This window comes from Gymnoscopelus braueri, assembly GCF_963280865.1.
Source record: "Gymnoscopelus braueri genome assembly, chromosome: 8".
NCBI classification, from domain to species: domain Eukaryota; kingdom Metazoa; phylum Chordata; class Actinopteri; order Myctophiformes; family Myctophidae; genus Gymnoscopelus; species Gymnoscopelus braueri.
In genome coordinates this window covers 38137531-38163932 of record NC_137609.1, presented here as the reverse complement: position 1 = coordinate 38163932, position 26402 = coordinate 38137531, and the positions used below count along the sequence as shown (strand labels likewise).

The window sequence follows — 26402 nt, the reverse complement described above, 5'->3', positions numbered from 1 at the left end:
TGTGTGTGGGGGGGGGGGGGTTGGAGCTTGAATTGTACAAACGTTTTAGCATCAAAATATACTTTGAGTACCAAAGTAAAAGTACTCAAATTTTTGGAAAATAGCAGATCTACAAGCTCATAAAGTGTGAAGTGTCACATTGTAGATCGGCTGTATGTGGTTACTGTAGGTTTTGTATTAATAATAAAATCTGCAAAGTAACAAGTAACTAAAGCTGTCATATGCTGTCATTGTCGTGGAGTAGAAGTTACAAAAATGGAAAGTGAAGTAAAAGTACCTCAAAATTGTACTGTGCATTGTAAGCACTTGTATAGTACTTGAGTAAATGTACTTATCAAGTTGCATGGATGGCTTTCTAACATAAAATAAATAAGTATGAATAACAATATGCAACCCAGTTTAATAAAATATATGTAGTTGGGGTCCCTGCTTCGTCTCTCTCTCATCTAAGGGGTCCTTGGCCTGAAAAACTTCGGCAAAAACCCCTGTGTTAAAAGTATATGGAGATACAGTAGGAGGTTTCTACCAGACAGCAACGATATGGAGAAAGGTTCCTTCCTACCTGTGGTCTGTGAGGTGGTCAGGATGAGGTTGGGCTCTCCGTCGGTGGGGAGCTCGTACACGTTGACGTTGTACCTGCGTCCTGGCAGCAGGTCAGTGATACTGACAGACATGGTGGAGCGAGGCAGGTCTGTGAGATCAGAGGGCGGTGCGCAGATTAATACGCCTGATTACTGCTACCGACAGCGAAACAAATTACTGAACTTCTAATTATAAACAAATCGGTTAAAGTGCTTGAATTTATTTACACTTATTTTGTAACGTTTTTTTTTTTTGTTACGAAAATTGGTTTTATATATTTTACCAGACTATCACTCATGTGATCTGTCATGTATGAGGACCACAATGGAAATGAGTCCTGGACTTTATTGTGTATCATTCTCGAAATGTTCTAACCTGTTTGTTATTGACTTTCAGTTAGACTAAACTAAAACTCCTAAATCAGTTTTCTGTGTAGTACATCTCACCCAGCACTGTGGGCGTAGCCCCGTCTTCGCTGAGCTCGTATTTCACCCTGAAGCCGGAAAGGGTGTCGGAGGCCGACACCCAGGAGATGACGAAGCTGTTGGAGGTGATTTCTGTCACTGACTCGGATGTGTCCACTTGTGGAGGAGGTTGGTTGGTCTCTCCCTCTGATGTCGCCAATGGACAGTTGAGGTAAGGGTGGTGGAGACAGGGGGGAGATTGTTTCAGGTCGGTCCCTGACAGAGTGTGTGTGTGTGTGTGTGTGTGTGTGTGTGTGTGTGTGTGTGTGTGTGTGTGTGTGTGTGTGTGTGTGTATTTTGAGCATGCAGAATAAAAATAAAGACAAATTGATTGCATGAAACTTACGGTCCAGGTGGTCTCCTTCAATCTCAGCTACAGGCTCAGGCTCTTGTTTATTAGAAACTGTGCTGGCTGACTCTGGAGAACTCATCTTCCCCTGCAGGCTGGACTCCAAAGACTGGTCTGGAATGAAGTAATAGAACAAAAACTTGAATAATAAGGATTTCTTAATATTAATGTAAACATAAGGACTACAAGATACCACAGTTGCTGCCATGCAAATTCACCACCTAAGACCTATTTTGAGGCATGAACAACCCTGCCTTAATTTGGTTTTAAAAACATTTGACCACAATGCTACATGAAAAAAACTATAATAACATCAGTGGAGTATGGGGTGTGTGTGTTTGTGTGTGTGTGTGGGGGGGGGGGGTTGGAGCTTGAATTGTACAAACGTTTTAGCATCAAAATATACTTTGAGTACCAAAGTAAAAGTACTCAAATTTTTGGAAAATAGCAGATCTACAAGCTCATAAAGTGTGAAGTGTCACATTGTAGATCGGCTGTATGTGGTTACTGTAGGTTTTGTATTAATAATAAAATCTGCAAAGTAACAAGTAACTAAAGCTGTCATATGCTGTCATTGTCGTGGAGTAGAAGTAACAAAAATGGAAAGTGAAGTAAAAGTACCTCAACATTGTACTGTGCATTGTAAGCACTTGTATAGTACTTGAGTAAATGCACTTATCAAGTTGCATGGATGGCTTTCTAAAATAAAATAAATAGGTATGAATAACATTATGCAACCCAATTTAATAAAATATATGTAGTGGGGGTCCCTGCTTCGTCTCTCTCTCATCTAAGGGGTCCTTGGCCTGAAAAACTACGGCAAAAACCCCTGTGTTAAAAGTATATGGAGATACAGTAGGAGGTTTCTACCAGACAGCAACGATATGGAGAAAGGTTCCTTCCTACCTGTGGTCTGTGAGGTGGTCAGGATGAGGTTGGGCTCTCCGTCGGTGGGGAGCTCGTACACGTTGACGTTGTACCTGCGTCCTGGCAGCAGGTCAGTGATACTGACAAACATGGTGGAGCGAGGCAGGTCTGTGAGATCAGAGGGCGGTGCGCAGGTTAATACGCCTGATTACTGCTACCGACAGCGTAACAAATGACTGAACTTCTAATTATAAACAAATCGGTTAAAGTGCTTTTATTTATTTACATTTATTTTGTAATGTTTATTTTTTTGTTACGAAAATTGGTTTTATATATTTTACAAGACTATCACTCATGTGATCTGTCATGTATGAGGACCACAATGGAAATGAGTCCTGGACTTTATTGTGTATCATTCTCGAAATGTTCGAACCTGTTTGTTATTGCTTTTCAAATAGACTAAACTAAAACTCCTAAATCAGTTTTCTGTGTAGTACATCTCACCCAGCACTCTGGGCGTAGCCCCGTCTTCGCTGAGCTCGTATTTCACCCTGAAGCCAGAAAGGGTGTCGGAGGCCGACACCCAGGAGATGACGAAGCTGTTGGAGGTGATTTCTGTCACTGACTCGGATGTGTCCACTTGTGGAGGAGGTTGGTTGGTCTCTCCCTCTGATGTCGCCACTGGACAGGTGAGGTAAGGGTGGTGGAGACAGGGGGGAGATTGTTTCAGGTCGGCCCCTGACAGAGTGTGTGTGTGTGTGTGTGTGTGTGTGTGTGTGTGTGTGTGTGTGTGTGTGTGTGTGTGTGTGTGTGTGTGTGTGTGTGTGTGTGTGTGTGTGTGTATTTTGAGCATGCAGAATAAAAATTAAGACAAATTGATTGCATGAAACTTACGGTCCAGGTGGTCTTCTTCAATCTCAGCTACAGGCTCAGGCTCCTGTTTATTAGAAACTGTGCTGGCTGACTCTGGAGAACTCATCTTCCCCTGCAGGCTGGACTCCAAAGACTGGTCTGGAATGAAGTAATAGAACAAAAACTTGATTCTTAATATTAATGTAAACATAAGGACTACGAGATACCACAGTTGCTGCCATGCAAATTCACCACCTAAGACCTATTTTGAGGCATTAACAACCCTGCCTTGATTTGGTTTTAAAAACATTTGACCACAATGCTACATGAAAAAAACTATAATAACATCAGCCTCTACATTTGATGCCAAGATTAAGATTAATGTTGAGTGATATCTTTTAATGATGACTATAGATTTTATGGTCTTGTCATTATTGACAAGATGTGTTTGCCATGATAATACTGAATCGATAAGGTGATAACCCTACAACTTAACAGATCTAAATAAAGCAAGAGTGATCACATGAAACTTACTGAGGTCCAGATGGCCTTCCACAGTCTCAGCTTCATGTTCAGGCTCCTGTTTATTAGAAGCAGTGATGGCTGGCACTGGAGAACTCATCTTGTCCTCTAAACTAGACTCCACAGACTGGTCTGGAATGAAGTCATTGAATAAGGACTTTGATGTGAAAAGCATTGTAGATGAAGGCTGAACGTAAAACACAGCGAACAGAGGGTATAAAGAACTGTTTTTCAAAACCTGATCAGCGATCCAAAATACAGTACGTCCAAGTCTCAGGTGAGCTGAGTTTTTAGGGCTCAGGCCTAAATACGTTTATGCACATGCTTTATATATGCTTTTTTATACATGCTTTATATATATATATATATATATATATATACTTGTAGCCTTTTTAAAAGCACTTTCACTGTGTTGTGGTTTATTGTATAGGTGAGCATTTGATTGATATACAGTGGTATTGAAAAGAAAATGTACCAATTATTATTGGTATTATTATCATTATTATTATTACTACAATTATTTGACAACTTCAGTTACTAGTTACTTTGTAGATTTCGATTATTATTACAAAACTTACATTAACCACTTCACCCCAGTGGCGTACCCACTGTAGAGGCAGGGCAGGCGGTCGCCTGCCCAACTAAGATCTCGCCTCCTCTAGAAAACCCAAATAACCTGACAAATGACCTTCCGTTCCAGAGATAATGGCCAAAACATCTTGAAAACGGACACTTTCACCGGTTTTTGATCGCCGATTGGGGGGGGGGTGCAAAAAATATCTCGCTTGCCCTCAATGTAATTCCTGGGGACGCTACTGCTTCACCCCATATACATTTCGTCCATTTCGAAAATAGCCGATCTAAAAAGTCACAGATCTTGTAGATCTGCTCTTTTCGAAATATGTCATACATTTGACAACTTGTGAAATGGGACATTTTGCATAATGAGTAGCCTACTTTCTAGTTTTGCTACATTAAGTACATTTACATACCAATATTTTTGTAATTTTACTCAAGTACATTTTTAATTCCGGACGTTTACTTGTAACAGAGTATTTCTAGATTTTCTACATTGCAGTAGGCTATTGATACTTTTACTAAAGTAAACATTTTGAATGCTTTTTCCACTGACTGTATGTCCATGTCCAACCACGAGGTTAGTGCCAGGGACCATCATATAAAATTTGTGGTCTAAAAATGTTTGCAAAAACATTCCACGTTTTTCACATTTTGTCAACATTTTTTGAAAATAGCAGATCTAGCCCACAACGTGTCACAAACTCTCACATTGGATAATATGTTATCCAATGAATTCTTGTTTTCGAATAGTTAAAGTATGACAAGGCGGTATGTCATGTGGTGTGGGAGGTGGGGTGGCGGTGGAGTATGGGGTGTCTGTGTGTGTGTGTGTGTTGGGGGGGGGGGTTAAGAGCTTGAATTGTACAAACGTTTTAGCATCAAAATATACTTTGAGTACCAAAGTAAAAGTACAATTTTTTTTGGAAAATAGCAGATCTACAAGCTCATAAAGTGTGAAGTGTCACATTGTAGATCGGCTGTATGTGGTTACTGTAGGTTTTGTATTAATAATAAAATCTGCAAAGTAACAAGTAACTAAAGCTGTCATATGCTGTCATTGTCGTGGAGTAGAAGTAACAAAAATGGAAAGTGAAGTAAAAGTACCTCAACATTGTACTGTGCATTGTAAGCACTTGTATAGTACTTGAGTAAATGTACTTATCAAGTTGCATAGATGGCTTTCTAAAATAAAATAAATAGGTATGAATAACATTATGCAACCCAATTTAATAAAATATATGTAGTGGGGGTCCCTGCTTCGTCTCTCTCTCATCTAAGGGGTCCTTGGCCTGAAAAACTACGGCAAAAACCCCTGTGTTAAAAGTATATGGAGATACAGTAGGAGGTTTCTACCAGACAGCAACGATATGGAGAAAGGTTCCTTCCTACCCGTGGTCTGTGAGGTGGTCAGGATGAGGTTGGGCTCTCCGTCGGTGGGGAGCTCGTACACGTTGACGTTGTACCTGCGTCCTGGCAGCAGGTCAGTGATACTGACAAACATGGTGGAGCGAGGCAGGTCTGTGAGATCAGAGGGCGGTGCGCAGGTTAATACGCCTGATTACTGCTACCGACAGCGTAACAAATGACTGAACTTCTAATTATAAACAAATCGGTTAAAGTGCTTTTATTTATTTACATTTATTTTGTAATGTTTATTTTTTTGTTACGAAAATTGGTTTTATATATTTTACAAGACTATCACTCATGTGATCTGTCATGTATGAGGACCACAATGGAAATGAGTCCTGGACTTTATTGTGTATCATTCTCGAAATGTTCTAACCTGTTTGTTATTGCTTTTCAAATAGACTAAACTAAAACTCCTAAATCAGTTTTCTGTGTAGTACATCTCACCCAGCACTCTGGGCGTAGCCCCGTCTTCGCTGAGCTCGTATTTCACCCTGAAGCTGGAAAGAGTGTCGGAGGCCGACACCCAGGAGATGACGAAGCTGTTGGAGGTGATTTCTGTCACTGACTCGGATGTGTCCACTTGTGGAGGAGGTTGGTTGGTCTCTCCCTCTGATGTCGCCACTGGACAGGTGAGGTAAAGGTGGTGGACACAGGGGGGAGATTGTTTCAGGTCGGCCCCTGACAGAGTGTGTGTGTGTGTGTGTGTGTGTGTGTGTGTGTGTGTGTGTGTGTGTGTGTGTGTGTGTGTGTGTGTGTGTGTGTATTTTGAGCAAGCAGAATAAAAATTAAGACAAATTGATTGCATGAAACTTACGGTAACAAAAGCTGTCATAAAAAAGGTCTTCTTCAATCTCAGCTACAGGCTCAGGCTCCTGTTTATTAGAAACTGTGCTGGCTGACTCTGGAGAACTCATCTTCCCCTGCAGGCTGGACTCCGAAGACTGGTCTGGAATGAAGTAATAGAACAAAAACTTTAATAATAAGGATTTCTTAATATTAATGTAAACATAAGGACTACGAGATACCACGGTTGCTGCCATGCAAATTCACCACCTAAGACCTATTTTGAGGCATGAACAACCCTGCCTTGATTTGGTTTTAAAAACATTTGACCACAATGCTACATGAAAAAAACTATAATAACATCAGCCTCTACATTTGATGCCAAGCTTAAGATTAATGTTGAGTGATATCTTTAAATGATGACTAAAGATTTTATGGTCTTGTCATTAGTGACAAGATGTGTTTGCCATAATATTACTGAATCGATAAGGTGATAACCCTACAACTTAACAGATCTAAATAAAGCAAGAGTGATCACATGAAACTTACTGAGGTCCAGATGGCCTTCCTCAGTCTCAGCTTCAGGTTCAGGCTCCTGTTTATTAGAAGCGCTGCTGGCTGGCACTGGAGAACTCATCTTGTCCTCTAAACTGGACTCCACAGACTGGTCTGGAAAGAAGTCATTGAATAAGGACTTTGATGTGAAAAGCATTGTAGATGAAGGCTGAACATAAAACACAGCAAACAGAGGGTATAAAGAACTGTTTTTCAAAACCTGATCAGCGATCCAAAATACAGTACGTCCAAGTCTCAGGTGAGCTGAGTTTTTAAGGCTCAGGCCTAAATATGTTTATGCCCATGCTTTATATATGCTTTTTTATACATGCTTTATATATATATATATATATATATATATATATATATATATATATATATATATATATATATATATATATATATATATTTGTAGCCTTTTTCAAAGCACTTTCACTGTGTTGTGGTTTATTGTATAGGTGAGCATTTGCTTGATATACAGTGGTATTGAAAAGAAAATATACTCATTATTATTGGTATTATTATCATTATTATTATTACTACAATTATTTGACAACTTCAGTTACTAGTTACTTTGTAGATTTCGATTATTATTACAAAACTTACATTAACCACTTCACCCCAGTGGCGTACCCACTGTAGAGGCAGGGCAGGCGGTCGCCTGCCCAACTAAGATCTCTTCTCCCCTAGAAAACCCAAATAACCTGACAAATGACCTTCCGTTCCAGAGATAATGGCCAAAACATCTAGAAAACGGACACTTTCACTGGTTTTCGATCGCCGATTGGGGGGGGGGGGGGGGGGCAAAAAAAATCTCGCTTGCCCTCAATGTAATTCCTGGGGATGCTACTGCTTCACCCCATATACATTTCGTCCGTTTCGAAAATAGCCGATCTACAAAGTCACAGATCTTGTAGATCTGCTCTTTTCGAAATATGTCATACATTTGACAACTTGTGAAATGGGACATTCTGCATAATGAGTAGCCTACTTTCTAGTTTTTGGTACTTTAAGTACATTTACATACCAATATTTTTGTACTTTTACTCAAGTACATTTTTAATTCCGGACTATTACTTGTAACAGAGTATTTCTAGATTTTCTACATTGCAGTATTGATACTTTTACTAAAGTAAAACATTTGAATGCTTTCTCCACTGACTGTATGTCCATGTCCAAACACGAGGTTAGTGCCAGGGACCATCAAATAACATTTGTGGTCTAAAAATGTTTGCAAAAACATTCCACGTTTTTCACATTTTGTCAATTATTTTTGAAAATAGCAGATCTACAAGCCCACAACGTGTCACAAACTCTCACATTGGATAATATTTTATCCAATTAATTCTTGTTTTCAAATAGTCAAAGTATGACAGAAGGGGGTATGTCATGTGGTGTGGGAGGTGGGGTGGGGTGGGGGGGGGGGGGGCGGGATTTTGCAAAAATACAATCTGCAAAGTAACAAGTAACTAAAGCTGTCATATGCTGTCATTGTCGTGGAGTAGAAGTAACAAAAATGGAAAAAGAAGTAAAAGTACCTCAAAATTGTACTGTGCATTGTAAGCACTTGTATAGTACTTGAGTAAATGTACTTATCAAGTTGCATGGATGGCTTTCTAAAATAAAATAAATAAGTATGAATAACAATATGCAACCCAATTTAATAAAATATACGTAGTGGGGGTCCTTGCTTCGTCTCTCTCTCATCTAAGGGGTCCTTGGCCTGAAAAACTTCGGCAAAAACCCCTGTGTTAAAAGTATGGAGATACAGTAGGAGGTTTCTACCAGACAGCAACGATATGGAGAAAGGTTCCTTCCTACCTGTGGTCTGTGAGGTGGTCAGGATGAGGTTGGGCTCTCCGTCGGTGGGGAGCTCGTACACGTTGACGTTGTACCTGCGTCCTGGCAGCAGGTCAGTGATACTGACAGACATGGTGGAGCGAGGCAGGTCTGTGAGATCAGAGGGCGGTGCGCAGGTTAATACGCCTGATTACTGCTACAGACAGCGTAACAAATTACTGAACTTCTAATTATAAACAAATCGGTTAAAGTGCTTGAATTTACTTACATTTATTTTGTAATATTTTTTTTTTTTGTTACGAAAATTGGTTTTATATATTTTACAAGACTATCACTCATGTGATCTGTCATGTATGAGGACCACAATGGAAATGAGTCCTGGACTTTATTGTGTATCATTCTCAAAATGTTCTAACCTGTTTGTTATTGCTTTTCAAATAGACTAAACTAAAACTCCTAAATCAGTTTTCTGTGTAGTACATCTCACCCAGCACTCTGGGCGTAGCCCCGTCTTCGCTGAGCTCGTATTTCACCCTGAAGCCGGAAAGGGTGTCCGAGGCCGACACCCAGGAGATGACGAAGCTGTTGGAGGTGATTTCTGTCACTGACTCGGATGTGTCCACTTGTGGAGGAGGTTGGTTGGTCTCTCCCTCTGATGTCGCCACTGGACAGGTGAGGTAAAGGTGATGGAGACAGGGGGGAGATTGTTTCAGGTCGGTCCCTGACTGTGTGTGTGTGTGTGTGTGTGTGTGTGTGTGTGTGTGTGTGTGTGTGTGTGTGTGTGTGTGTGTGTGTGTGTGTGTGTGTGTGTGTATTTTGAGCATGCAGAATAAAAATAAAGACAAATTGATTGCATGAAACTTACGGTCCAGGTGGTCTTCTTCAATCTCAGCTACAGGCTCAGGCTCCTGTTTATTAGAAACTGTGCTGGCTGACTCTGGAGAACTCATCTTCCCCTGCAGGCTGGACTCCGAAGACTGGTCTGGAATGGAGTAATAGAACAAAAACTTTAATAATAAGGATTTCTTAATATTAATGTAAACATAAGGACTACGAGATACCGCAGTTGCTGCCATGCAAATTCACCACCTAAGACCTATTTTGAGGCATGAACAACCCTGCCTTGATTTGGTTTTAAAAACATTTGACCACAATGCTACATGAAAAAAACTATAACAACATCAGCCTCTACATTTGATGCCAAGATTAAGATTAATGTTGAGTGATATCTTTTAATGATGACTATAGATTTAATGGTCTTGTCATTATTTACAAGATGTGTTTGCCATGATAATACTGAATCGATAAGGTGATAACCCTTACAACTTAACAGATCTAAATAAAGCAAGAGTGATCACATGAAACTTACTGAGGTCCAGATGGCCTTCCTCAGTCCCAGCTTCAGGTTCAGGCTCCTGTTTATTAGAAGCGCTGCTGGCTGGCACTGGAGAACTCATCTTGTCCTCTAAACTGGACTCCACAGACTGGTCTGGAATGAAGTAATTGAATAAGGACTTTGATGTGAAAAGCATTGTAGATGAAGGCTGAACGTAAAACACAGCAAACAGAGGGTATAAAGAACTGTTTTTCAAAACCTGATCAGCGATCCAAAATACAGTACGTCCAAGTCTCAGGTGAGCTGAGTTTTTAGGGCTCAGGCCTAAATACGTTTATGCCCATGCTTTATATATGCTTTTTTATACATGCTTTATATATATATATATATATATATATATATATATATATATATATATATATATATACTTGTAGCCTTTTTCAAAGCACTTTCACTGTGTTGTGGTTTATTGTATAGGTGAGCATTTGCTTGATATACAGTGGTATTGAAAAGAAAATATACTCATTATTATTGGTATTATTATCATTATTATTATTACTACAATTATTTGACAACTTCAGTTACTAGTTACTTTGTAGATTTCGATCATTATTACAAAACTTAAATTAACCACTTCACCCCAGTGGCGTACCCACTGTGGAGGTCCAACTAAGATCTCTTCTCCCCTAGAAAACCCAAATAACCTGACAAATGACCTTCCGTTCCAGAGATAATGGCCAAAACATCTTGAAAACGGACATTTTCACTGGTTTTCGATCGCCGATTGGGGGGGCGGGGGGGTGCAAAAAAAATCTCGCTTGCCCTCAATGTAATTCCTGGGGACGCTACTGCTTCACCCCATATACATTTCGTCCGTTTCGAAAATAGCCGATCTACAAAGTCACAGATCTTGTAGATCTGCTCTTTTCGAAATATGTCATACATTTGACAACTTGTGAAATGGGACATTCTGCATAATGAGTATAGCCTACTTTCTAGTTTTGGTACTTTAAGTACATTTACATACCAATATTTTTGTACTTTTACTCAAGTACATTTTTAATTCCGGACTTTTACTTGTAACAGAGTATTTCTAGATTTTCTACATTGCAGTATTGATACTTTTACTAAAGTAAAACATTTGAATGCTTTTAACACTGACTGTATGTCCATGTCCAACCACGAGGTTAGTGCCAGGGACCATCATATAACATTTGTGGTCTAAAAATGTTTGCAAAAACATTCCACTTTTTTCACATTTTGTCAATTAGTTTTTTAAATGGCAGATCTACAAGCCCACAACGTGTCACAAACTCTCACATTGGATAATATGTTATCCAATTAATTCTTGTTTTCAAATAGTCAAAGTATGACAGAAGGGGGTATGTCATGTGGTGTGGGGTGGCGGTGGAGTATGGGGTGTGTGTGTGTGTGGGGGGGGGTTTGGAGCTTGAATTGTACAAACGTTTTAGCATCAAAATATACTTTGAGTACCAAAGTAAAAGTACTCACATTTTTAGAAAATAGCAGATCTACAAGCTCATAAAGTGTCACATTGTAGATCGGCTGTATGTGGTTACTGTAGGTTTTGTATTAAAAATAAAATCTGCAAAGTAACAAGTAACTAAAGCTGTCATATGCTGTCATTGTCGTGGAGTAGAAGTAACAAAAATGGAAAGTGACGTAAAAGTACCTCAAAATTGTACTGTGCATTGTAAGCACTTGTATAGTACTTGAGTAAATGTACTTATCAAGTTGAATGGATGGCTTTCTACAATAAAATAAACTAGAAAAAGTGCTCCTCGGAGCACAGGTCTCCGCCAGGTCAGGTAGGTTAATGTGGCCTCCTGGTGGCGCTATAATAGGCCAATGTGAAAAGGTTGCCATTTGTTCTTAGGCCTTGCACGTCAATCGGACACTGCATTCATGATTTGAGGCATTTTGTTCAAAAAATGAGTTTAGCTAAATTAGACCTGCTGGTGGCGCTATAACAGGCCAATGTTAAAAGAATGGCATTTGCTCCTCAACATAGTGTGAATGGGCGTGCAAAGTTTGACCGCAATCGGATGCTGCGTTCATGATTTGCGGCATTTTGTTCAAAACAAGCCACTACTGCAAACTTTAGATGTCAATCTTAGCCAATCAGGATGAAATATGAAAAAGCAAACACATCCATCCGTCTTGATCACATGACTATTGAGATCATGTGTACCGATTTGCGTGAAATTTGGATAAAATCGGAAGGAGTAACATTAAAAAAATGTTTTACATAAGTCGGCCTCCTGGTGGCGCTATAAAGGCAGATGTGAAAAATGCAGGGCAAGGGTTTTTCTTTGACCTCTAGGGAGTGTGCTTACAAAGTTTTACACCGATCGGTGCAGTTATAGGTAAAAACACGAATCGGCCTGTTATAGCGCCACCATGAGGCTGATTTGAAAATTTTCAAGTGGCATTTCTTCCTCAGCATACTGGAAATACGTGTGCAAAATTTCAAGGAAATTGCATGCTGTGTTCATGATTTGAGGCATTTTGTTCAAAACGGAGCACTCCTGCAAACTTTGGAAGCCATTTTTAGCCAATCAGGATGGAATATGAAAAATCTGAAAAACACATTTCGTTTAATGACTATAGAGATACTGTGTACTGATTTACGGGATTTTTGGACAAAATCTGTAGGAGTACTGTCAAAGGCCCATGTGAAAAATTTGGGGCAGAGGTTCTGCTGTGGCATCCAGGGAGTGTGTGTGCACAGTTTCGCTGCGAGCAAGCCAACGGTGCCGGAGATTAGCTGTACACAGACAGAATGACGGACACACGGACGGACGGACGGACGGACGGACGGACGGACGGACGGACGGACGGACAGCGGGCAAAACTTACTCTCTCGCCATGCCTTTCGGCCTGGCGGAGACAATAAGTATGAATAACAATATGCAACCCAGTTTAATAAAATACATGTAGTTGGGGTCCCTGCTTCGTCTCTCTCTCATCTAAGGGGTCCTTGGCCTGAAAAACTTCGGCAAAAACCCCTGTGTTAAAAGTATATGGAGATACAGTAGGAGGTTTCTACCAGACTGCAACGATATGGAGAAAGGTTCCTTCCTACCTGTGGTCTGTGAGGTGGTCAGGATGAGGTTGGGCTCTCCGTCGGTGGGGAGCTCGTACACGTTGACGTTGTACCTGCGTCCTGGCAGCAGGTCAGTGATATTGACAGACATGGTGGAGCGAGGCAGGTCTGTGAGATCAGAGGGCGGTGCGCAGGTTAATACGCCTGATTACTGCTACCGACAGCGTAACAAATTACTGAACTTCTAATTATAAACAAATCGGTTAAAGTGCTTGAATTTATTTACATTTATTTTGTACGTTTTTTTTTTTTTGTTACGAAAATTGGTTTTATATAATTATTTTACAAGACTATCACTCATGTGATCTGTCATGTATGAGGACCACAATGGAAATGAGTCCTGGACTTTATTGTGTATCATTCTCAAAATGTTCTAACCTGTTTGTTATTGCTTTTCAAATAGACTAAACTAAAACTCCTAAATCAGTTTTCTGTGTAGTACATCTCACCCAGCACTCTGGGCGTAGCCCCGTCTTCGCTGAGCTCGTATTTCACCCTGAAGCCGGAAAGGGTGTCGGCCGACACCCAGGAGATGACGAAGCTGTTGGAGGTGATTTCTGTCACTGACTCGGATGTGTCCACTTGTGGAGGAGGTTGGTTGGTCTCTCCCTCTGATGTCGCCACTGGACAGGTGAGGTAAGGGTGGTGGAGATAGGGGGGAGATTGTTTCAGGTCGGTCCCTGACAGAGTGTGTGTGTGTGTGTGTGTGTGTGTGTGTGTGTGTGTGTGTGTGTGTGTGTGTGTGTGTGTGTGTGTGTGTGTGTGTGTGTGTGTGTGTGTGTGTGTGTGTGTGTATTTTGAGCATGCAGAATCAAAATAAAGACAAATTGATTGCATGAAACTTACGGTCCAGGTGGTCTTCTTCAATCTCAGCTACAGGCTCAGGCTCCTGTTTATTAGAAACTGTGCTGGCTGACTCTGGAGAACTCATCTTCCCCTGCAGGCTGGACTCCGAAGACTGGTCTGGAATGGAGTAATAGAACAAAAACTTTAATAATAAGGATTTATTAATATTAATGTAAACATAAGAACTACGAGATACCACAGTTGCTGCCATGCAAATTCACCACCTAAGACCTATTTTGAGGCATGAACAACCCTGCCTTGATTTGGTTTTAAAAACATTTGACCACAATGCTACATGAAAAAAACTATAATAACATCAGCCTCTACATTTGATGCCAAGATTAAGATTAATGTTGAGTGATATATTTTAATGATGACTAAAGATTTTATGGTCTTGTCATTATTGACAAGATGCCATGATAATACTGAATCGATAAGGTGATAACCCTACAACTTAACAGATCTAAATAAAGCAAGAGTGATCACATGAAACTTACTGAGGTCCAGATGGCCTTCCTCAGTCTCAGCTTCAGGCTCAGGCTCCTGTTTATTAGAAGCAGTGATGGCTGGCACTGGAGAACTCATCTTGTCCTCTAAACTGGACTCCACAGACTGGTCTGGAATTAAGTCATTGAATAAGTACTGTGATGTCAAAAGCATTGTAGATGAAGGCTGAATGTAAAACACAACAAACAGAGGGTATAAAGAACTGTTTTTCAAAACCTGATCAGCGATCCAAAATACAGTACGTCCAAGTCTCAGGTGAGCTGAGTTTTTAGGGCTCAGGCCTAAATACGTTTATGCCCATGCTTTATATATGCTTTATTATACATGCTTTATATATATATATATATATATATATATATATATATATATATATATATATGTATATATATATATATATATATATATATATATATATATATATATATATATACATATACATATACAAATTTATATATATATACTTGTAGCCTTTTTCAAAGCACTTTCACTGTGTTGTGGTTTATTGTATAGGTGAGCATTTGCTTGATGTACAGTGGCATTGAAAAGAAAATGTATTCATTACGGGGCCAGAGCTCAGCTCTGGACCTGTCTTATTATTGTACGTATTCTGTTTCTGCCACTTTTCGCAGTTCTGGCTGAACCGTGCTGTCGCTTTTTACGAAACTCGGCCATATGGTAGATGGTCATGAAAAACTATCAAGAAATAAATCTCACAATCTTTCGTCAAAAGGTGGCGCTATAGCACTCAATTGAAAATGTCAACTTTGAACAGGTACAACTCATGCCCTGTTTGACCTACAGCCATAAAACTTCAATACACACATGCGTCTACTCATGATGAACAACTTTAACCCTCTGACTTTTGACCTCTGACCTTTAGATCTCCCACCATTTTGAATTATATGAAAAACAGTTAAATCTCCTCCTGGGATTTTTGAGTAATCTGCACGAAACGTTTTACACATGAACTTTGGTACTATGCCGACAAACCTGTGCAAAAGATTTTCCATAAGTGAAAAAATGAAGCTTTAATGAGCCAATGAATATTGCAGTTTTATGACAATTATTCATCTGCCCCTAACACATACATGCAGACTCACATTTCTTTGAAACTTTGCGTTAATGTTGAGGGTCATTCCAAATATTACTGAAACCAATCTTACTCCAATTGGTCAAAGGGGGGCGCTATAGCGATTTTTTGAAAGTGCAAACTTTAAACAGGCAAAAGTCATGCCTCGTTTGGCCGACAGCCATTAAACCTGCTTACACATGTGCCTTGACTCATGAGGAACACATGTATCACGTTGACCAGTAAGCTCCCCCCTTAGATTGTCCGCAATTTTGAGCAGTTTGAAAAACACTTAAACCCAGGATTTTTCAGCTATTTGCGTGAAACTGTATCATCTGTGTGATCTCCTTTTTCACAGGTTCTTGTCTGTTGGTCCAATGGCTTCTCCCTTAAACGTGTGGCTCACAACCTGAAGGTTGCCAGTTCAAGCCTCACTTGATGCGGACTTCATTAAAGTTGCATTGCACACAACATGATTGTGTCAATTAATACATGTGCAATTGTTAAACATAACCTGAAATACTTATTTGAGAGGGTATGTTTTTGCAATGTATGACATACTTCATTCTGAAAATAGCCGATCTACAATCTCAAAACTTTTCAGATAGCAACGTGTTTCTGAGTTTGTAGATCGGCTGCTTTCACTGGTTCACTTTTATCTTCAACAGACAACCTCAGCCTGGTCAAAGCTATAGCACTATAGGTAATGTTGCAGCCCGTCAATCCGAAGGTTGAGGGTTCGATTCCTGTTAATGGCAATAGGTTGACACGTCCAATCAATCCATTCCGCTTCCATCCTTCTCTCTCTTCAATCTATTGTTTCCTAGTCTCTCTCTCTTCAATCTATTCCGTTTCCATGTCTCTCTCTCCGCCCTTAGATTGTTCGCAATTTTGAGCAGTTTGAAAAACACTTAAACCCAGGATTTTTCAGTTATTTGCGTGAAATGGTATAATCTGTCTGACCTCCGTTTTCACTGTATCAGGTCTGTTGGTCCAATGGCTTCCCGCTTAAGTGAATGTTTCACAACATCAAGGTTGCCGGTTCAAGCCTCACTTGGTGGAGACTTCATTTAAAGTGCATTGCAAACTACAAGACTGTATTAATGAATACATATGCAATTGATAAAGATAACATGAAATGCTTATCTGAGAAGGTCTGTTTTTGCAATGTATGACATACTTCATTCTGAAAATAGCCGATCTACAATCTCAAAACTTTTCAGATAGCAACGTGTTTCTGAGCTTGTAGATCGGCTGCTTTCACTGGTTCAGTTTTATCTTCAACAGACAACCTCAGCCTGGTCAAAGCTATAGCACTATAGGTAGTGTTGCAGCCTGTCAATCCTAAGGTTGAGGGTTCGATTCCTGTTAATGGCAATACTGTAGGTTGACACGTCCAATCAATCCATTCTGCTTCCATCTTTCTCTCTCTTCAATCTATTGTTTCCATGTCTCTCTCTCTTCAATCTATTCCGTTTCCATGTCTCTCTCTCCGCCCTTAGATTGTCCGCAATTTTGAGCAGTTTGAAAAACACTTAAACCCAGGATTTTTCAGTTGTTTGCGTGAAATGGTATCATCTGTCTGACCTCCGTTTTCACTGGATCAGGTCTGTTGGTCCAATGGCTTCCCGCTTAAGTGAATGTTTCATAACATCAAGGTTGCCGGTTCAAGCCTCACTTGGTGGAGACTTCATTTAAAGTGCATTGCAAACAACAAGACTGTATTAATGAATACATATCCAATTGATAAAGATAACATGAAATGCTTATCTGAGAAGGTATGTTTTTGCAATGTATGACATACTTCATTCTGAAAATAGCCGATCTACAATCTCAAAACTTTTCAGATAGCAACGTGTTTCTGAGCTTGTAGATCGGCTGCTTTCACTGGTTCAGTTTTATCTTCAACAGACAACCTCAGCCTGGTCAAAGCTATAGCACTATAGGTAGTGTTGCATCCTGTCAATCCGAAGGTTGAGGGTTCGATTCCTGTTAATGGCAATAGGTTGAGATGTCCAATCAATCCATTCTGCTTCCATCTCTCTCTCTCTCTTCAATCTATTATGTTTCCATGTCTCTCTCTCTCTTCAATCTATTCTGTATCCATGTCTCTCTCTCTCTCTCTCTCTTCAATCTATTCCGTTTCCATGTCTCCCTCTTCAATCTATTCCGTTTCCATGTCTCTCTCTCTCTCTCTCTCTTTTGAGGGGTGGCCATAGCTGAGTGGTTAGTGAGCCAGCCTAGGGAGCCAGAGGCCCTAGTTGCCCCAGGTACGATTCCAGGCCAGGCCAGCAAATGAAATTTGTCCCTGAGCAAGACTCTTAACCCCTAATTGCTCACAGGCCCTCATTGGAAACAAGACCGCAAGGACTTTCATGAACGGACCTGTTAAAGCAATTATCCTTATCTATTCCGTTTCCATGTCTCTCTCTCTCTCTCCGATCTACAATCTCACAATTTTTCAGATAGCAACGTGTTTCTGAGCTTGTAGGTCGGCTGCTTTCACTGGTTCACTTTTATCTTCAACAGACAACCTCAATCTGTACAAAGCTATAGCACTATAGGTAGTGTTGCAGCCTGTTAATCCAAAGGTTGAGGGTTCGATTCCTGTTAATGGCAATAGGTTGAGATGTCCATTCAATCCGTTCTGCTTCCATCTCTCTTCAGTCTATTATGTTTCCATGTCTCTCTCTCTCTATTCAATCTATTCCGTTTCCATGTCTCTCTCGCTCTCTCTCTCTTCAATCTATTCCGTTTCCATGTCTCTCTCTCTCTCTTCAATCTATTCCTTTTCCAAGTCTCTCTCTCTCTTTCTCTTCAATCTATTCAGTTTCTCTCTCTCTCTCTTTCTCTTCAATCTATTCCGTTTCTCTCTCTCTCTCTCTCTTCAATCTATTCCGATTCTCTCTCTCTCTTTCTCTTCAATCTATTCCGTTTCTCTCTCTCTCTCTTTCTCTTCAATCTATTCCGTTTCTCTCTCTCTCTTTCTCTTCAATCTATTCCGTTTCTCTCTCTCTCTCTCTTTCTCTTCAATCTATTCCGTTTATCTCTCTCTCTCTTCAATCTATTCCGTCTCTCTCTCTCTCTCTTCAATCTATTCCGTCTCTCTCTCTCTCTATCTCTTTCTCTTTCTCTTTCTCTTTCTCTTTCTCTCTCTCTCTCTCTCTCTCTCCCTCTCTCTCCCCCTCTCTCTCTCTCTCTCTCTCTCTCTCTCCCTCTCTCTCTCTCTCTATTCCCTGGCCCCGCTTATCGCTGCTTGCAGCTATATTTATTATTGATATTATTATCATTATTATTATTACTACAATTATTTGACAACTTCAGTTACTAGTTACTTTGTAGATTTAGATTATTATTACAAAACTTACATTAACCACTTCACCCCAGTGGCGTACCCACTGTAGAGGCAGGGCAGGCGGTCGCCTGCCCAACTAAGATCTCTTCTCCCCTAGAAAACCCAAATAACCTGACAAATGACCTTCCGTTCCAGAGATAATGGCCAAAACATCTTGAAAACGGACACTTTCACCGGTTTTCGATCACCGATTTGGGGGGGGTGCAAAAAAAATCTTGCTTGCCCTAAATGTAATTCCTGGGGATGCTACTGCTTCACCCCATATACATTTCGTCCATTTCGAAAATAGCCGATCTACAAAGTCACAGATCTACTCTTTTCGAAATATGTCATACATTTGACAACTTGTGAAATGGGACATTCTGCATAATGAGTATAGCCTACTTTCTAGTTTTGGTACTTTAAGTACATTTACATACCAATACTTTTGTACTTTTACTCAAGTACATTTTTAATCCCGGACTTTTACTTGTAACAGAGTATTTCTAGATTTTCTACATTGCAGTATTGATACTTTTACTAAAGTAAAAAATTTGAATGCTTTTTCCACTGACTGTATGTCCATGTCCAACCACGAGGTTAGTGCCAGGGACCATCAAATAACATTTGTGGTCTAAAAATGTTTGCAAAAACATTCCATGTTTTTCACATTTTGTATTTTTTTTTTGAAAATAGCAGATCTACAAGCCCATAACGTGTCACAAACTCTCACATTGGATAATATGTTATCCAATTAATTCTTGTTTTCAAATAGTCAAAGTATGACAGAAGGGGGTATGTCATGTGGTGTGGGGTGGCGGTGGAGCATGGGGTGTGTGTGTGTGTGTGTGGGGGGGGGTTTGGAGCTTGAATTGTACAAACGTTTTAGCATCAAAATATACTTTGAGTACCAAAGTAAAAGTACTACATTTTTTAGAAAATAGCAGATCTACAAGCTCACAAAGTGTCATATTGTAGATCGGCTGTATGTGGTTACTGTAGGTTTTGTATTAAAAATAAAATCTGCAAAGTAACAAGTAACTAAAGCTGTCATATGCTGTCATTGTCGTGGAGTAGAAGTAACAAAAATGGAAAGTGAAGTAAAAGTACCTCAAAATTGTACTGTGCATTGTAAGCACTTGTATAGTACTTGAGTAAATGTACTTATCAAGTTGAATGGATGGCTTTCTACAATAAAATAAACTAGAAAAAGTGTTCCTCGGAGCACAGGTCTCCGCCAGGTCAGGTAGGTTAATGTGGCCTCCTGGTGGCGCTATAATAGGCCAATGTGAAAAGGTTGCCATTTGTTCTTAGGCCTTGCACGTCAATCGGACACTGCATTCATGATTTGAGGCATTTTGTTCAAAAAATTAGTTTAGCTAAATTAGACCTGCTGGTGGCGCTATAACAGGCCAATGTTAAAATAATTGCATTTGCTCCTCAACATAGTGTGAATGGGCGTGCAAAGTTTGACCACAATCGGATGCTGCGTTCATGATTTTCGGCATTTTGTTCAAAACAAGCCACTACTGCAAACTTTAGATGTCAATCTTAGCCAATCAGGATGAATATGAAAAAGCAAACACATCCATCCATCTTGATCACATGACTATTGAGATCATGTGAACCGATTTGCGTGAAATTTGGATCAAATCGGAAGGAGTAACATTAATTTTTTTTTTTACATAAGTCGGCCTCCTGGTGGCGCTATAAAGGCAGATGTAAAAAATGCAGGGCAAGGGTTTTTCTTTGACCTCTAGGGAGTGTGCTTACAAAGTTTTACACCGATCGGTGCAGTTATAGGTAAAAACACGAATCGGCCTGTTATAGCTTCACCATGAGGCTGATTTGAAAATTTTCAAGTGGCATTTCTTCCTCAGCATACTGGAAATACGTGTGCAAAATTTCAAGGAAATTGCATGCTGTGTTCATGATTTGAGGCATTTTGTTCAAAACGGAGCACTCCTGCAAACTTTGGAAGCCATTTTTAGCCAATCAGGATGGAATATGAAAAATCTGAAAAACACTTTTAATGACTATAGAGATACTGTGTACCGTTTTACGGGATTTTTGGACAAAATCTGTAGGAGTACTGTCAAAAAATATGTTTTGAACAAATCGGCCTCCTGGTGGCGCTATAAAAGGCCCATGTGAAAAATTTGGGGCAGAGGTTCTGCTGTGGCATCTAGGGAGTGTGTGTGCACAGTTTCGCTGCGAGCAAGCCAACGGTGCCGGAGATTAGCTGTACACAGACAGAATGACGGACACACGGACACACGGACACACGGACGGACGGACGGACAGCGGGCAAAACGTACTCTCTCGCCATGCCAGACAATAAGTATGAATAACAATATGCAACCCAGTTTAATAAAATATATGTAGTTGGGGTCCCTGCTTCGTCTCTCTCTCATCTAAGGGCAAAAACCCCTGTGTTAAAAGTATATGGAGATACAGTAGGAGGTTTCTACCAGACTGCAACGATATGGAGAAAGGTTCCTTCCTACCTGTGGTCTGTGAGGTGGTCAGGATGAGGTTGGGCTCTCCGTCGGTGGGGAGCTCGTACACGTTGACGTTGTACCTGCGTCCTGGCAGCAGGTCAGTGATATTGACAGACATGGTGGAGCGAGGCAGGTCTGTGAGATCAGAGGGCGGTGCGCAGGTTAATACGCCTGATTACTGCTACCGACAGCGTAACAAATTACTGAACTTCTAATTATAAACAAATCGGTTAAAGTGCTTGAATTTATTTACATTTATTTTGTACGTTTTTTTTTTTTTGTTACGAAAATTGGTTTTATATAATTATTTTACAAGACTATCACTCATGTGATCTGTCATGTATGAGGACCACAATGGAAATGAGTCCTGGACTTTATTGTGTATCATTCTCAAAATGTTCTAACCTGTTTGTTATTGCTTTTCAAATAGACTAAACTAAAACTCCTAAATCAGTTTTCTGTGTAGTACATCTCACCCAGCACTCTGGGCGTAGCCCCGTCTTCGCTGAGCTCGTATTTCACCCTGAAGCCGGAAAGGGTGTCGGCCGACACCCAGGAGATGACGAAGCTGTTGGAGGTGATTTCTGTCACTGACTCGGATGTGTCCACTTGTGGAGGAGGTTGGTTGGTCTCTCCCTCTGATGTCGCCACTGGACAGGTGAGGTAAGGGTGGTGGAGATAGGGGGGAGATTGTTTCAGGTCGGTCCCTGACAGAGTGTGTGTGTGTGTGTGTGTGTGTGTGTGTGTGTGTGTGTGTGTGTGTGTGTGTGTGTGTGTGTGTGTGTGTGTGTGTGTGTGTGTGTGTGTGTGTGTGTGTATTTTGAGCATGCAGAATCAAAATTAAGACAAATTGATTGCATGAAACTTACGGTCCAGGTGGTCTTCTTCAATCTCAGCTACAGGCTCAGGCTCCTGTTTATTAGAAACTGTGCTGGCTGACTCTGGAGAACTCATCTTCCCCTGCAGGCTGGACTCCGAAGACTGGTCTGGAATGGAGTAATAGAACAAAAACTTTAATAATAAGGATTTCTTAATATTAATGTAAACATAAGGACTACGAGATACCGCAGTTGCTGCCATGCAAATTCACCACCTAAGACCTATTTTGAGGCATGAACAACCCTGCCTTGATTTGGTTTTAAAAACATTTGACCACAATGCTACATGAAAAAAACTATAATAACATCAGCCTCTACATTTGATGCCAAGATTAAGATTAATGTTGAGTGATATCTTTTAATGATGACTATAGATTTTATGGTCTTGTCATTATTGACAAGATGCCATGATAATACTGAATCGATAAGGTGATAACCCTACAACTTAACAGATCTAAATAAAGCAAGAGTGATCACATGAAACTTACTGAGGTCCAGATGGCCTTCCTCAGTCTCAGCTTCAGGCTCAGGCTCCTGTTTATTAGAAGCAGTGATGGCTGGCACTGGAGAACTCATCTTGTCCTCTAAACTGGACTCCACAGACTGGTCTGGAATTAAGTCATTGAATAAGTACTGTGATGTCAAAAGCATTGTAGATGAAGGCTGAATGTAAAACACAGCAAACAGAGGGTATAAAGAACTGTTTTTCAAAACCTGATCAGCGATCCAAAATACAGTACGTCCAAGTCTCAGGTGAGCTGAGTTTTTAGGGCTCAGGCCTAAATACGTTTATGCCCATGCTTTATTATGCTTTTTTATATATGCTTATATATATATATATATATATATATATATATATATATATATATATATATATATATATATATATATATATATATATATATATATATATACACATATACATATACATATACAAATGTATATATATATATACTTGTAGCCTTTTTCAAAGCACTTTCTCTGTGTTGTGGTTTATTGTATAGGTGAGCATTTGCTTGATATACAGTGGCATTGAAAAGAAAATGTACTCATTATTATTGATATTATTATCATTATTATTATTACTACAATTATTTGACAACTTCAGTTACTAGTTACTTTGTAGATTTCACTTTGCAAAGTAAATCTGCAAAGTAACAAGTAACTAAAGCTGTCATATGCTGTCATTGTCGTGGAGTAGAAGTAACAAAAATGGAAAGTGAAGTAAAAGTACCTCAAAATTGTACTGTGCATTGTAAGCACTTGTATAGTACTTGAGTAAATGTACTTATCAAGTTGCATGGATGGCTTTCTAAAATAAAATAAATAAGTATGAATAACAATATGCAACCCAATTTAATAAAATATACGTAGTGGGGGTCCTTGCTTCGTCTCTCTCTCATCTAAGGGGTCCTTGGCCTGAAAAACTTCGGCAAAAACCCCTGTGTTAAAAGTATATGGAGATACAGTAGGAGGTTTCTACCAGACTGCAACGATATGGAGAAAGGTTCCTTCCTACCTGTGGTCTGTGAGGTGGTCAGGATGAGGTTGGGCTCTCCGTCGGTGGGGAGCTCGTACACGTTGACGTTGTACCTGCGTCCTGGCAGCAGGTCAGTGATACTGACAGACATGGTGGAGCGAGGCAGGTCTGTGAGATCAGAGGGCGGTGCGCAGGTTAATACGCCTGATTACTGCTACAGACAGCGTAACAAATTACTGAACTTCTAATTATAAACAAATCGGTTAAAGTGCTTGAATTTACTTACATTTATTTTGTAATGTTTTTTTTTTTTTTTACGAAAATGGGTTTTATATATTTTACAAGACTATCACTCATGTGATCTGTCATGTATGAGGACCACAATGGAAATGAGTCCTGGACTTTATTGTGTATCATTCTCAAAATGTTCTAACCTGTTTGTTATTGCTTTTCAAATAGACTAAACTAAAACTCCTAAATCAGTTTTCTGTGTAGTACATCTCACCCAGCACTCTGGGCGTAGCCCCGTCTTCGCTGAGCTCGTATTTCACCCTGAAGCCGGAAAGGGTGTCGGAGGCCGACACCCAGGAGATGACGAAGCTGTTGGAGGTGATTTCTGTCACTGACTCGGATGTGTCCACTTGTGGAGGAGGTTGGTTGGTCTCTCCCTCTGATGTCGCCACTGGACAGGTGAGGTAAGGGTGGTGGAGACAGGGGGGAGATTGTTTCAGGTCGGTCCCTGACAGAGTTTGTGTGTGTGGTGTGTGTGTGTGTGTGTGTGTGTGTGTGTGTGTGTGTGTGTGTGTGTGTGTGTGTGTGTGTGTGTGTGTGTGTGTATTTTGAGCATGCAGAATCAAAATAAAGACAAATTGATTGCATGAAACTTACGGTCCAGGTGGTCTTCTTCAATCTCAGCTACAGGCTCAGGCTCCTGTTTATTAGAAACTGTGCTGGCTGACTCTGGAGAACTCATCTTCCCCTGCAAGCTGGACTCCGAAGACTGGTCTGGAATGAAGTAATAGAACAAAAACTTTAATAATAAGGATTTCTTAATATTAATGTAAACATAAGGACTACGAGATACCGCAGTTGCTGCCATGCAAATTCACCACCTAAGACCTATTTTGAGGCATGAACAACCCTGCCTTGATTTGGTTTTAAAAACATTTGACCACAATGCTACATGAAAAAAACTATAATAACATCAGCCTCTACATTTGATGCCAAGATTAAGATTAATGTTGAGTGATATATTTTAATGATGACTATAGATTTTATGGTCTTGTCATTATTGACAAGATGCCATGATAATACTGAATCGATAAGGTGATAACCCTACAACTTAACAGATCTAAATAAAGCAAGAGTGATCACATGAAACTTACTGAGGTCCAGATGGCCTTCCTCAGTCTCAGCTTCAGGCTCAGGCTCCTGTTTATTAGAAGCAGTGATGGCTGGCACTGGAGAACTCATCTTGTCCTCTAAACTGGACTCCACAGACTGGTCTGGAATTAAGTCATTGAATAAGTACTGTGATGTCAAAAGCATTGTAGATGAAGGCTGAATGTAAAACACAGCAAACAGAGGGTATAAAGAACTGTTTTTCAAAACCTGATCAGCGATCCAAAATACAGTACGTCCAAGTCTCAGGTGAGCTGAGTTTTTAGGGCTCAGGCCTAAATACGTTTATGCCAGTGGTGGGTTCTACCGTCAGATGCTGTGTACGCCGTATACCTTGAGATTTTTTTTCGTCGCCACCGTACACCTTCAAAACTGTTCAAAACAGCGTTTTTTACATTTAATTCATTATAGACGCGCGCATGCCGTGCGTGTGGGACGCAGGGAATAAACATAGTATACCTTCATAAAAAAACTAGAACACAACACTGGTTTATTCCCATGCTTTATTATGCTTTTTTATATATGCTTATATATATATATATATATATATATATATATATATATATATATATATATATATATATATATATATATATATATATATATATACACATATACATATACATATACAAATGTATATATATATATATACTTGTAGCCTTTTTCAAAGCACTTTCACTGTGTTGTGGTTTATTGTATAGGTGAGCATTTGCTTGATATACAGTGGCATTGAAAAGAAAATGTTCTCATTATTATTGATATTATTATCATTATTATTATTACTACAATTATTTGACAACTTCAGTTACTAGTTACTTTGTAGATTTCAATTATTATTACAAAACTTACATTAACCACTTCACCCCAGTGGCGTACCCACTGTAGAGGCAGGGCAGGCGGTCGCCTGCCCAACTAAGATCTCTTCTCCCCTAGAAAACCCAAATAACCTGACAAATGACCTTCCGTTCCAGAGATAATGGCCAAAACATCTTGAAAACGGACACTTTCACCGGTTTTCGATCACCGATTGGGGGGGGGTGCAAAAAAAATCTTGCTTGCCCTAAATGTAATTCCTGGGGATGCTACTGCTTCACCCCATATACATTTCGTCCATTTCGAAAATAGCCGATCTACAAGGTCACAGATCTTGTAGATCTACT

The 26402-nt window shown here is 39.9% G+C and overlaps 1 protein-coding gene across 17 annotated transcripts in view; it reads right to left on the bottom strand.

Annotated features, from left to right (window-relative positions):
• ncam1a (neural cell adhesion molecule 1a) overlaps positions 1-26402 on the bottom strand; it is a 510009-nt gene that overhangs the window by 474550 nt on the left and 9057 nt on the right. For 7 of the 17 annotated variants that reach the window (XM_080436535.1, XM_080436536.1, XM_080436537.1 and 4 more), the window contains 27 exons: positions 25227-25346; positions 24730-24846; positions 24347-24523; positions 23881-24009; positions 22850-22969; positions 22353-22469; positions 21960-22133; positions 21490-21618; positions 14570-14689; positions 14073-14189; positions 13676-13849; positions 13206-13334; positions 10133-10252; positions 9629-9745; positions 9251-9427; positions 8785-8913; positions 6958-7077; positions 6440-6571; positions 6070-6246; positions 5605-5733; positions 3649-3768; positions 3157-3273; positions 2767-2943; positions 2302-2430; positions 1393-1509; positions 1029-1193; positions 563-691 (listed from right to left, as the gene is read on the bottom strand). In XM_080436535.1, the coding sequence (XP_080292661.1) occupies positions 563-691; positions 1029-1193; positions 1393-1509; positions 2302-2430; positions 2767-2943; positions 3157-3273; positions 3649-3768; positions 5605-5733; positions 6070-6246; positions 6440-6571; positions 6958-7077; positions 8785-8913; positions 9251-9427; positions 9629-9745; positions 10133-10252; positions 13206-13334; positions 13676-13849; positions 14073-14189; positions 14570-14689; positions 21490-21618; positions 21960-22133; positions 22353-22469; positions 22850-22969; positions 23881-24009; positions 24347-24523; positions 24730-24846; positions 25227-25346 (3678 nt within the window). The remainder of the gene's footprint in view (positions 1-562; positions 692-1028; positions 1194-1392; positions 1510-2301; positions 2431-2766; positions 2944-3156; positions 3274-3648; positions 3769-5604; positions 5734-6069; positions 6247-6439; positions 6572-6957; positions 7078-8784; positions 8914-9250; positions 9428-9628; positions 9746-10132; positions 10253-13205; positions 13335-13675; positions 13850-14072; positions 14190-14569; positions 14690-21489; positions 21619-21959; positions 22134-22352; positions 22470-22849; positions 22970-23880; positions 24010-24346; positions 24524-24729; positions 24847-25226; positions 25347-26402) is intronic. The other 10 variants (XM_080436541.1, XM_080436538.1, XM_080436542.1 and 7 more) reach the window with 10 other exon arrangements.